General features: G+C 44.1%; 1 protein-coding gene across 3 annotated transcripts in view; it reads left to right on the forward strand.

Moving 5' to 3' along the window:
• Positions 1–7,898, forward strand: part of PTP4A3 (protein tyrosine phosphatase 4A3) — a 200,094-nt gene extending 192,196 nt beyond the window's left edge. For all 3 annotated transcript variants that reach the window (XM_078686670.1, XM_078686672.1, XM_078686671.1), the window contains one exon: positions 6,182–7,898. In XM_078686670.1, coding sequence (XP_078542796.1) covers positions 6,182–6,299 — 118 coding nt within the window. In that variant the 3' untranslated portion in view covers positions 6,300–7,898. The remainder of the gene's footprint in view (positions 1–6,181) is intronic.
• The last annotated feature ends 5,030 nt before the right edge of the window (positions 7,899–12,928 follow it).

A 12,928-nucleotide genomic window follows, 5' to 3' on the forward strand; every position in this document is an offset into this window, starting at 1 on the left:
CTAGTCTAGATTGAAATCCCCCAGTTCTTTTCCCTCTGCGGCACCGTGCTTGGAGTACTTTGTGACTCTGGGCCCATATTCCTCTGGAAGTGAATACACTCTGGTAAAACGATTAACTTGTACTGAATGGCTTCTGTCTAGAGTGGTACAGTGGGTGAAAAAATTATCACTTGGAATGCTAACATGACCGATTGCCAGTCAGTGCACTCTTTGCAAGCATTGACCCATCACCTGTTTGTAATGGAGGCAAAGCTCGACTTGGCCCAGGGTATCCTCAAACATGGGGCCCTTGCTCGCTATGCCACATGATCCAGACTATGCCTCACTGACCTTGCCTAAGAAGACCGAAACTGGTCGTGTTACCCGTGCTACCTCCTGGCAGTTCCGGATGGAATGGACTCTTCCCATGAGGAGCAGGGTCAGTAAACCAAGGCAAGCCTTATGCAAATCATTAGAGTGGCACCGTGGGAAAAAAACAGTCGGTTGGAGTGCTACCCCAAGCAATTGCTAATGGGTAGACTATCTGCAATCTTACTTCCCATCACCATTTTGGTGTTTGTTAGGAGTTTACCTTTCTTTTTACTCGGATATAAATCTCACTGAACACCACAAATGATTGATTACATGTAATAAAGTGCAGAGCATGTGCATTAAAAAACAAATACATAGACTATCAACAAAAGAATGCCACAATTCGACTTTTGCAGACTACTACCCTGAGCTCAAACCATCAAAGATAATTTTGTATGGGCTGCCATGTGCCCACCCTAAAGCTAGAGCCACAGGATTGTGCTCTGTTGATTCTCTAGCACGCCTCTATTAATACACGTGGAAACATTTTCTACTACCTGGAATGACACACGTTGGGCATTGGGTTGGTTCCAGCTTTCTTCTAGGTTTTTAGGATTCCAGGTGTGATCAAGAAGTTCATCTGTTCCTTCTGCGTATGCACATAGGATGCTGGTAACCCAGGAATAGAGCCACCCACCGCTTCTCTCGAGTAAAACTGAGTGATTCGCCCCCTCCCTTCCTGTGTTGTCTGCTGTCCTGTCCAAAACCAGGCAGCAATTTCCAAAAGATGGAGGATTCTGAGAACTTGTGCTTCATCAAGATCCTTCCTAAAGCTAAATCCCTCTGACGCCAACACCAGCAAAATACACTGATGTAGCATTTGAGCTTTTCTTTAGAGACGAATCTTAATGCTTTCTGATCTGTTGGATTTAGTGACTTTGCTTTCTATAATAAAACTATATATTTTTAATGAAACTATGATGTGATGACTTTACGAATCTTGCCATGGGCAGTTTATAGCTAACCTTACCCCAAGTCTGAGAGACTTTCGGCTACATGTATGAACCTATTTTGCGTTCGCAAACAGGCCGATTTACAGAATCGGCCTGTTTGCGAATGCAAAAAAGACTTTTTCTATGTGTAATACCTTACTTTGCGATTTGGTAACCTGTTACTGAATTGCAAAATGGGCTTGTGATTTGATATTTGGAAGGGATGCGTTTAAGGCGTCCCTTCCAAATATCGAATCGCGGTGGTATGTAGGAATGTTTTGTGACTGTGAATGCGGTCTCAAAACATTCACATTTTATCACATACTTCAAGTTGGTGGTAACCCATTCGCAAATTGGAAAAGTTCCCCCAAAGGCCCCCTTCCCCTTTGGAAATGGTGGCCAGAACAGTTACGAGCAGGCAATGGTCCTACGGGCCACTGCCTGTTTCGGAAAAATGAAAAAGAATACACATTGTGTTTAAAAGAAAAAAATGCAAAGTTTTCTTAAGGAAAACAGTCTGCTTTTAAAAAATATATATTGCTTTATTGAAAAGCAATCACAGACCTGGTGGTCTGCTGAAAGTAGCAGGCCACCATCCCCGTGATTTTAGCGATTTCCTAATGGGTCGCAGATTGCAACCTACCTCATTAATATTAGTGAGAGGTCGATTTGCGACACCCAATCTCCCCCTCCTCCCCCCCCACCCCCTCTCCTCCCCAATGAATCTCTAAATGAAACTCTTGGTGCTTCATACATTAGGAATAGCGATTGATTAATTGCAATTCGCTGAAAATTGCAATTGGGTAATCGCTTTTACTAATGTTGATACATGTGGCCCCGAGTCCTGTCCCCACTAATTAGCTCCTTTATTTAGTCATTTGAGCACTTTGAAAACCCCGTAAGGCCTGAACTGCTTCTGGGGTCATAGACAGGCCAGTGGAATTAATATCCACCCTAGCCAGCACTTCTGCCCTATTACACCCCCTCCCCCGTCCACCCCAATGTCTGGCATGCTGTACTCCTATGTGTGCATTGCCTGGTTGGTAATCTGATACCATTCTGATTAGGTTTATGTGGGAAGTGTAGTCCTGTCTAATTACTGTGCATGCATTGAATTAAGCCAGTACGTTGTGCATTATGCACCGGAGGGTCTTGAGGCATAATTCCGTCCTTTGGGCATCACTGTTACTGTGACCATGTGGGTAGGTGAGGGTAGATCCTGGTGTGGGGACCATGGCTGTTACTTTGCCTTAAGGGGTGTAGGATTTGAATTGCTCTGGTGATCAGATTTTGCCCGTCCTGCGCGTACAGCTCCAGGTTGACCAACTGGTTCTTGTGGAAGATTTGCTTGATGGCCAATCACTGCCCTGCTGCCAGTGGAGCGGAGGGTGTCTGTATCTGGTAACTTTAGGTGCTTTCCTCAAGCACCTCTTGCTGCGAATGATGGTGGGGCAAGGAGTGCAGTACTGCAGCCCAAGGCAGGGTTTACCCTCTTTTAATCCATCCGCTCACGGTCTGTGCTTCTTCTTTACTCAAGAGCTTAGCAGTAGTGTTTGTGGGTGACTTGGTTTGGCAGGCCTATCTTCACCGGACCTGAGATACAGAAGAGATGCACTGGATCCACACAACAGCCACTGATGACTTAGTTTCTTTCACACGATCACCATCGTAGGGCGAATGCATTTATAGAACATGGCCTTGCATTTCAAAGGGAGAAGTTCTGGGCAAGAACACAGTTTGTTGCATTGCAATATGTATATTTTACTGGTGGTCCTTGTTGGGTATTTTTTACATTTTTATTTTAACTCCATGTATTTATTGTCCCCCCTCCGAGATGCACTTTTTCTGACTTTATTGCGCTCCTTTTACTGAACTTTCGTGCAGTGATCGATTTACCAAGGAATACTGGTTTGATCTCCTTTAATGTAAATGTTTGTATAAATAATGTATGAGAATGGGAATTTGGTTTGCTGTGTCTTTACGTAGGTTAAATCAGTAAATGTGCAGCTAACAATATTAGCTGTTTTGAATGTGCTGTAATTCAATAGAACAGTTTAAAAAAATATATATGTGGGGCAGACACCCCCCTTCTGACTTTTCTACACCCAGCATCCCTGCACTCTGGAGACCCAAAGGGAACCTATGTGGCTCACTGCACCAGTCATTCGTCTGTGTTGGGTGAATGAATAACCTGGTGTGGGGGAGCCATGAACTCCGCATATAGGTTGTATGTACGTTTTATTCTGTATTGTTTGGCTCCTATAGTTTCATCGTTTTGTGGCCACTGTCCTAATGCACCGGAGTACAGGGGTTCTGGAACTCCTGTTTAAGTGGTCCAGGATTGTTGAGAAAATTGAATTATATTAGTAGGTTAATTAAAGTATGCATAACTTAAAAAAAAAAAGTTTTAAGGCGCTCTGTAGTAAAAAAAAAAAAAGGAATTTGGAATTGGAGACTAAACATTAAGGGCATGATTATGATGTCAGTCCTGGGACCGACTGACCGCCAGTCGGCGGTGACAGGGGCGCCATAGGTGCTCCCTCTGTCCCCAACCAAAGGCCGCATGCACAAGGGGGCCCTGCTGGGGCCCCCCAACCTGCATTCCAACATGGTTTCCATGTCGGACAGGCCGGCATGTAAATCATGCATCGTAATCCCAAGAGCGGAAAGGCCCGCCCTTTGGGTTTATGAGCTGGTTCTGACTAGCCGACTGGGTCCTTGAGCCCGTCACAAGCTAGCCGGAATGGCTGGTTTACTTTCTGACCGCCTAGATTGTGATTAGGTCGTTGGAAAGTATACCGACGGGACGACCACGATGCAGCCCTGAAGGCTCGGACCAGTCTGAGCCTTTACGGGCTGCATCGTAATCCACTCCTAAATTGTTAACCTAATCTTGATTCCTGGGAGAAGTGCAACTGCAGGAAATAGAATCTAGGATTGATGATTTGTGGCCTCTTTTGAAGTGGTAGTAGCTGGCAATAAAGAGCATGCAGTAGGAGCAAGAAGGACAAAATGATATTCTGGAGTGTAGTATAATGCTTTGTGTGTTAGAAATAAAACTACATTTTGAAAAGCTATAAAGTAACATTTCTATTTTTGTTTGTGAACTACATTTCTGTGAATTCATAATTTGTGTATTTGATGTATACCGGTTTCTGTATTTTTGTGTGGATTTGAGGTTCAAATCATATAAATTGTTTAGGTGAAGGTCCCTGGCTTCCAGTAGTGATTGAGTGGGGGCTCACAAAAGTCAGAAGCTTAGGAGGCACTGCTAGTGAACTTGATTTTATGAGGGAGCTTTAATTGTATTGTATTGTAATTGCATTTATATAGCGCTTACTACCCCTGACGAGGCGTCGAAGCGCTTTTTCGGCGGGTAGCACGCTACTCCGGGACCCACAGAGGATTAGTGTTGAATTAGTATAGTGAAACATGCAAGTACATTTTAAGTGGTAGATAGGTTAGTCAGTTATTCGGATTTGGAATTATAGCAGAAGGATAGAGTAGGATGAAGGTTTGTATTTATTTATCGCTCGCTTGTTGACGCATGCTATTCAGGGAGCCTATAAAGGATTAGTGGTGAATTAATATGGTGAAATATGAGGTAATTTCAGTGGTGGATATTAGTCTGTTACTTGGAGTGAGAAGGATAGCGGATAGATAAAAGGGTAAGAAAGATTAGCATTCATATAGCACTTGTTACCCCTGATGGGTGTTGAAGCGCTTTTCTGGCGAGTAGCACGCCACTCCGGAACCCATAAAGGATTTCTGTTGAAAATTAGTATAGTATAAATATGAGGTAATTTGAGTAGTAGATATGTTATTCAGTTATTAGTATAGTTGAATATGGAATATGGAATTTGAGAAGTGAACATGTTAGTCTGTTAATTTTGATTGAAAAAGGATAGTGGAGGGATAAAAGAGTGAAGGATTATTTTATTTTTTATAAGTCTTAGCAGTAGGAAGAGGCTTATGGATGAGTAAAAAGGAGTTTTAGTGGGAAGGAGTCAGAGGGCAGCATTTCTGGCCCTAGTCCCAACCAGTCTCAAACAGGCCCAAACAGGCAACTACCCTTGTCCTCTCCACCCTTAACAGGCCCAAACAGGCAACTACCCTTGTCCTCTCCACCCTTAACAGGCAATGTTAATTGTGCAATGAAAGACCTGAAATTGTCTGATCTCGCTATGGGGCATTTGGTATGCCTTTGCTAAGAAGAGCCCATGGCTGGGACTGCTGGGCATACATTCTGTGATGGGGGTGGGAGCCTACTCGAGGCTGAAGAGCCTTTGGGAAGGACAAACATGGAGGTGCCAATCACTGCAACTTTTGGTACAGACCCCTTGGTACCCCATTTGTAAAAACTTCACCTAGCTAAGAAGTGAGACGAGGCAAACCAGCCTCCTACCGGCTTTATTTTAGCAACTGGCATCATGTAGCCAAACGGTGTTTGTAGAAGTGACATTGCTGGCATGTACACCCAATTATAACATCCCAGGAAGTGTAAGAGCACATGACCTTTGATGCTCATGGTGACATTGGAAGTACCCTCAGCCTTTAAACTAGAAGCTCCCTCTCCATATCCTTGCCTGGCAGTCCGCAGACTGGCTGAGTCTGGCGCGTGCCCTCTCCGGCATGCGTGCGCTGGTGCTCAGTAGGTTGAATGTGGCCGAGAGAATGCGATGACGTAATCCTGGAATGCGGGCGTGCGCTTGCGCTAGCTGGATGAAGGCTGCTTACTGGCGCGAGGGTGAATGCTCCCAGTCAGGAGCTGTGGCCGTAACTAGGGGTCTAACGTGGGATGTAGATTGAACCCACACTTAAATGGCTCCAGATTGGTCTGTGTGAAGCGCCTGCTCTCCAACCACAACAAACCCATTTCATATTTCTTTTCTTTCCAGGAAACGAAGAGGAGCCATCAACAGCAAGCAGTTAACCTACTTGGAAAAATACCGACCGAAACAAAGGCTTCGATTCAAGGACCCACGCAACCATAAGAACAAATGCTGCATCATGTAACCTCAGCGGCTGCAGGCGAAAGTATGCGCGCAGGGACAGGCACACACACACAGACACTGTTTGACGAAGAAGTTCTGGAGCGCTGGCACTTTTTTATTTCTTTTTTAATTTTATTTCCAAATAAGGCACTCTTTTTACTAAGGCGGCTGGCGTTCCTTGACCACAGCTGCAGATATACAAACACCATTTGACTATTTCACTTTTTTAAGACTAAAGCTGAAGGATTCTGCGGTTTCATTTTGCTTCCAGGATCTGTGTTTTGAAATAGTAACTCGATATTTTTATAGGTAAATATGTGGTTTTAGAAAAATGCAATGAAACCTTACACGCGTTGTCCTTGAATCATGGCAGCGAGTAGACTTTTTTTTTGTGTGCGCACCCTTGGTGTTCGAAGAAACCCTTTTGTAAAAGTGAGGATTGCTCATACAGCCAAGCAGTTGAGAGCTTTTTTGTGATATTTGCAGAGGGTTTTCAGATGGAGCCCTTTTAGTAATCCCATAGCCAGGCTGACTCCGCGCTTCCTCTTTCTAAGCCCTTCAGTGGAAGCCAAGCATATTGCAAAGGTTCATGCAAATTGCTCTAAGGACTATCTTTTGAAGCTGAATCGTGCCTAGCTGCCACCGAAAACCTTTAAAACTCTAGGTAATACCGCTCATGCACAGTCAGCCACCCAACCCGCCATATGTAATGAAGGTATATAAACTGGTTTGCAATGACTGGTTTTGTAGACGCTTCCCGCAGTAGGGGACAGCTTAAGGCTTTGAATACCAGTGACTACTACAAAGTGCCTGATAGAACCGCATCGTTGCGTTGGCTAGAGGGCGATTGATGCTCTGTAGATGCACTTCCATACTAAAGCGAAAGGGAGGCAATTGCCTCCATCAGATTTCACTATCCAGATGGATCACTTTTCAAGTAATGAAAAAGTTGTATTTGCAAAAATTTGCATTTTATTTTATGGCACCCACACCACCCCAGGTTGGAAATATTAGAAACCATGGATGTCTGTACATTTGGGTTGGTAATGGGTTAGGGTATTGCAAACTTGGAACCTAACTTTGTTTTTAAATCCCCCCATTGCTTTGCTTCGACTTTGGGTATATCAGCTGAAGAATCATTCTCTGATGCTGCAGGATCAGTCTCTTACTATGCTGTTGCAGCGTACGGCTTGAGTCAAATGTCTGAGCCTGATTGGATCTTCGTTTGATGACAAGACCCATAAATTTGCACTGGCATGAAATTCTTTTCCTTCGGTATTCAGAAAAAAATGAATTTTCTCTTACACCCCTTAAAACTGTTATAACACCGGTGTAAGTGCAATACAACAAATGTCATCACAATTGTAAAAATATGGTTTAAATATGGATAGCTTAAGTATTAACTTATTTTGAGAACTTTTGATTTACCTACAAAGTATGGTGTGTTCAAAGTTTCCAAAATGATATAGGTGGGATTCAGATGGTCTTTCTAAACTTACTTTTATGAAATCGCAAGGAAAGATGTTCCCTTTGAAAAATATTTTGAAAAAGACTTGTGAAATGTATATATGTCTTTGAAAAGAAGTATATTCAGATAGACTAATAAATTTGTTTAAAATCACTTTGGCAATGTCTAGTTTATTGAAAAGCAAGACCCTTCAAGCATTGAAACCGAAGTTGTTTTTTAATGTCTCAAGCGATCAAATTCTCCTTTAGTGAAAGCATGCATTATTTCTGTTGACTAACAGGCGAACAGAGCTGAAGAATGTGAGCACTTCCCCAGGACACAAATATATATATATCAACAAGAAGGAAATAGTTAATCTGACAATGTAAGATAAAATATGAATATAAAATCATCCACCATGAATACCCAACAGATTATTCAACAAGCATTTACAATGCAATAGGTCTCGCAGCATTAAAGTTTGAGTTACTGGCATTGTAAATGACAATGCTTTGCATTCATTTTTTTTATTTGCAATTGGTATATAAGCATTGTTTGTTTGTGAGTGGTTAGTTGTTGCTTATGCTAAGCAAAGTTGGTAGTAATATATAGTGCTAGTCTTGCTTGTTATAAGCATGCTGATTTAAAGCGCTCTGATACCTGCGGGTTAAAGTTTGCGCTATATAAAAGTGTAAACTAATGAATACATTTAAAGAAGCCTACCTGCACCACGTCCGTTCTTATTCTGCGATGCCACATATCTTTGGGTCCCTGTACTTATTAACTGCATCTGGCTGCGGGAAACCTCCATGGCAGGAACAACGTGTTGCGGGGCACACACGGACAATTAGCCACTGTCCTGTGGCTGCACCGCGGGGTAACAATGTAGGGGCAGGAAGGCAGGCAGTTGGTAGTGCTGTGCCATAGCAGTGTAGTTCTGTGTATGCTGGGCATGGGGGTTGCTATTGGCTGACAAGAAGTGGCGAGGAGGTGCCGGTTCGGTGTGCATGCTTCCTGATCTTGGGCAGGCGACAGGTAAAAAAAACAAGCATTAAAGGGCTGGAGGAAATTGGGGCTGGGTTGATGGGTTTGTACAGAAAAGTCGAGGACTGCCTGTGTTAGAATTTGTGTATTTCCAGGCCCTGCCCATCCTACTGGCCCAAACACTTCTTTACCACTTTAAGGAACTTCTTTTTAAAATACACCTCCAGAGGGTGTGAATATTAAGCAAGCCAAAGGAGATAGCGGATGGCCCTTCCTGATAGACACACCTATTTTGTAGCTTCTGAACTGCGGATATTAGCAAAGTCAAGTGCTAGCAAATCAGGAAAACTGTAGTTACATATTGAAAGGGCTGTGGCAGGCCTCTCCTTTGGGATTTAATTTAACAGCCCGTAAAAAGATAGTCACCCCCAACATGTATTTAAAGCACTCCTTCTGCCATGACTCCTCACATTTGGGATGATACTAATAATAAGCACTACTTGACTACATGCCCATCTTCCCACCCATTCACTTTAAACTGTCCTTTATACCAGCATTGCAGGGCATAACTTGAGCTGGTGGTTTCCGGTGCTTGGCACTCAATTGTCAACATTGGGTCTTATGGCTGTCTGCCACATGGTAGCACTGTTTTTGTGTTTTAGAAATTAGCACAACACCTGCTTATTTTCGCGCTGTAAACACCACGAGACCTAAAAAGCAGGTGCGCCAACCAAAAAAGCACTTTTCCAATGGGATAGTGGGTAAGATCCTGGACCTTGTGAGCAAGAAACATGCCACCAACACCCAATCAGCAATGAAGGGAGGGCCTTAGTCGGCACCGGGGGGCTGAACATACATGGCCATACTTTTATCAAGTCTTAGGTAAGGGAACTCATTTTGGGGCTACTTTAGGCTTCTCCTTTACATTTTCCTGAGGTAAAAAGACTCCCATTGTAGAGAATAAGGGCCCGATGTAGGTAGCCCTTTACCGATCGGAATCGGCTGAAAATACCGATTTTCGGCCGTTTCCGATCAGTAAAGGGCCATCGAGATGTAGGGGCACATTTTCGGTAATTTTACCGAATCGTTATCATTTCCGAATCGGTAAAGTTACCTAATCGGTAATATTTACCGATTCTGTAATGATAACGATTCGGTAGAACTACCGAAAATGCAATGTAGGTAGCCAATGTTCCATCAGCACATGGCCTACAGAATCGGTATTTTACCATGGAATACAAATCCATGGTAAAAAAACGATTCCTGTGTACATGCACATCTGTGCATGTACACATGTGCCATGTGACAGACAGACGTGCCCTTAGGGCATGTCTGTGTGCCACATTGCACACATGCCCGTTTTGGGGGTGCTAGAGGGTGTCAAAGTGACACCCCCTGCACCCTTGTGAATTCTTAAATTACAGATTCGGTAAATACCGAATCGGTAATGCCTAATCATTCCTATGGGCTTCAAAGCCCATAGGAATGAATGGGCATTACCGATTCGGTATTTACCGAATCTGTTATTTAAGAATTGTTAAGGATTCGGTAACGAATCCAGATGTTGGGACCTACATCCCATTTACCGATTTTTGGAATACCGAATCGGTAGGATTCGGTATTTCAAAATCGGTAAATGGGATTTACCTACATCGGGCCCTAAGAGTTTTAGACCTCACACGCCCACAGAAAGAAAGGCCTTATGAGCATGAAACCAGTTTATACGTCCATTCGGCCCCTGGCCAATCGCCTTTGTCTCCACTCTTTTTTTTTTTTTTTTTTTTCTGATTTTATATAGCGAGAATTTGACCCGACGGTATTGGAGAGCTTTACATGAGCACTAGTTACATTACAGAAGGACACATTCATTTGTTTTGGTAGGCATGGGAGATTAAGTGATTTGCCCAGAATCAAAGGATGTGGAGTCTACCCCGAGGCTCGAACCTTGGTTTCCCAGCGCCAGTCTAGCCGTGAGACCACATCTCCCTGCTCTCCCTCCCTTGTGTACTGCTGCCCATCCAAAATTAGTTAGAATGGTTTTGAAGTTGGTTTGGAGTTGGCCTGAAGAGAAGGGCGGCCTCCTGGTGGGTGGGAGGGGGGGGGGGGGTTCTTCTAGCTGAATGCTATTGTTTGCCAGGAGAGTTATATTAGGGTTCGGTCATGGGAGGCCCTTTCTGATTATTTAGCGTCAGTGGTTAAACGCCAGGATATACTGCAGGGTAAAGATTTAACATCTTAGTACACATGATGTTTATCAGTTGTCAGTGATGTTGCAAATTAAACTACATAAAGCTGTATAAGATATTACCATCATACAATTGTGTCAATGATGGCCCCTCTGTCATATGTCAAATTGTAGGTACTGGTATAACCTAAGTCATCACACTCAAATTAGCATACCACCTGATACATTATTGCTTGTTGCAATAAAAATAGGATATAGCCACTTTAGACCTAAACAGTGGCATGTGTGTGAATAGCCCGAGCATGCTCACTATGGAATGGTCCAATGTGAACCTACTCAAAAGAAATGCCTTGTGAGGCAGTTGCCATGGAATTGTACTTTATAATAAAAAGGTAAATGATGCATTGCAGTCATAGGCACTAGAAATGAATACCATGGGACAGACAATATGGACTAGACTGGATCACTTTGTTAAAGGAAGGATGGAGTAGAGGATTGCACATGCTGACTGTAGTAGGGCATTGTGGGGGAGGCACCAGAGAAAGGTGACTTGTAATTAAAAAGACCATAGTGATGTATTGTGAAAAGAGATGGTAAGATTCATTGTGGGTAGTGGCAAAAGCGGATGGTTGTGGCACTACAGACATGTTCCTCGTGTAATGAGGAGCACAGAATGATGCATTGTGGGGAGTGGCAATAAACCCTAACACGATAGGCAGAGGCCCATCTGTAAATGGAGTCCAAGAATTGTGCATGAATGTACCTCCAACATTTACTTCTACTTAGTTTAACTTCTCATTACCTACGTTATATTCTTTATTTTCCTTTTCGATTTTTTTCTCTTCCCAATATGATTTTTTAAAAATGTATTAATGTACTGTTTTCGTTGTGTGTTTTTTCTTGCCCCTTGTGGGGTTTTTTCTCTATAGCTCTACCACTAGATCTCTGGGCATGAAGTTTCTGAGCAAACTATGACTTTCAAGGTGTTAAACTTCAAGGTGACCACTTCGCCGTGCTGAAGTAATACCAGGAAAATGCCAAACGCAAATTGTGGAAGACTTTTATGTAAAGTGAAGGCGGGTAGTTGCATTGTGGGATTGAAACCACAGATCAGTGCTTTGTGAGTCAGTGGGTGGGGACTTATCAGCGATTATTATTTGAGCTAATCGTCCCCAGGCACTTCATAAAAAGAAGAGCAGAACGGTGCATTATGGAAAAAGACTGGAGGCATGCTGTGAGAAACAAACCATGCTCTGGGACATTGTGTAAAGTCAAATTTAGAACTAGGTTATCGTGGCTCCTCCATATAAATAAAGCAAAAGAGGTCTGTGAGGAGACACGGGATTTCAACATGGCGGACAGCTGGGGCCGTATTCCACCGATAGAGAACATTGCAGCCCTCGCCGAGCCGGACTTGAAAGGACCGCCCCTCCCCTAAGAGCTCCCTTCCGGCAGACGTCAGGAGAAGGAATATGAGAGCGGAGCAGCGTGGGGTCACAGACCGGCAGAGACGGGCAGCGGGCAACAAGAGGAGAAACCGGCGGAATCCAAGGACTGCACAGAAGAGAACAGGACCGGACAACTTAGTGGTAGGAGGGGGGAGGGGGTCTTGGTGCACTCGTGTGCGTATGTGTCCGGGGTGGGGGGGGTGTCTCTGTATGTGTGCGTGCGTGCATGGGCGCTCGTGTGTGTGTCTGTGTGTGTGCGCATGCGTGTGTGGTGTTGGAGCTTCCCAGGAGACAGCAGCTGGCCACAGCGAGCGCGTTCGTGTGGCCCGCTTAAATCGTCTCCTTGGAGAGGAAATGCGCGCGGCCACGGGCTGTCTCCTGGGAAGCAGACTCGCTAACAATAGGTCTCCTGGCGGACACAGCGCTTCGCGCTGTTAAACGCCACGAGACCTAAAAGGGCTCTGTGGATGGACCGTCAACCCTTTGCAGTGTCCTCGGCGCAGTAAGCTACAGATGGAGCAGTCCCACTGCACATGAATATCTGGTAACCGCATGGTGGTCAACAGGTGCTCCTGTGGGTCGAAGAG

This window comes from Lissotriton helveticus, chromosome 4_1, assembly GCF_964261635.1.
Source record: "Lissotriton helveticus chromosome 4_1, aLisHel1.1, whole genome shotgun sequence".
NCBI lineage: Eukaryota > Metazoa > Chordata > Amphibia > Caudata > Salamandridae > Lissotriton > Lissotriton helveticus.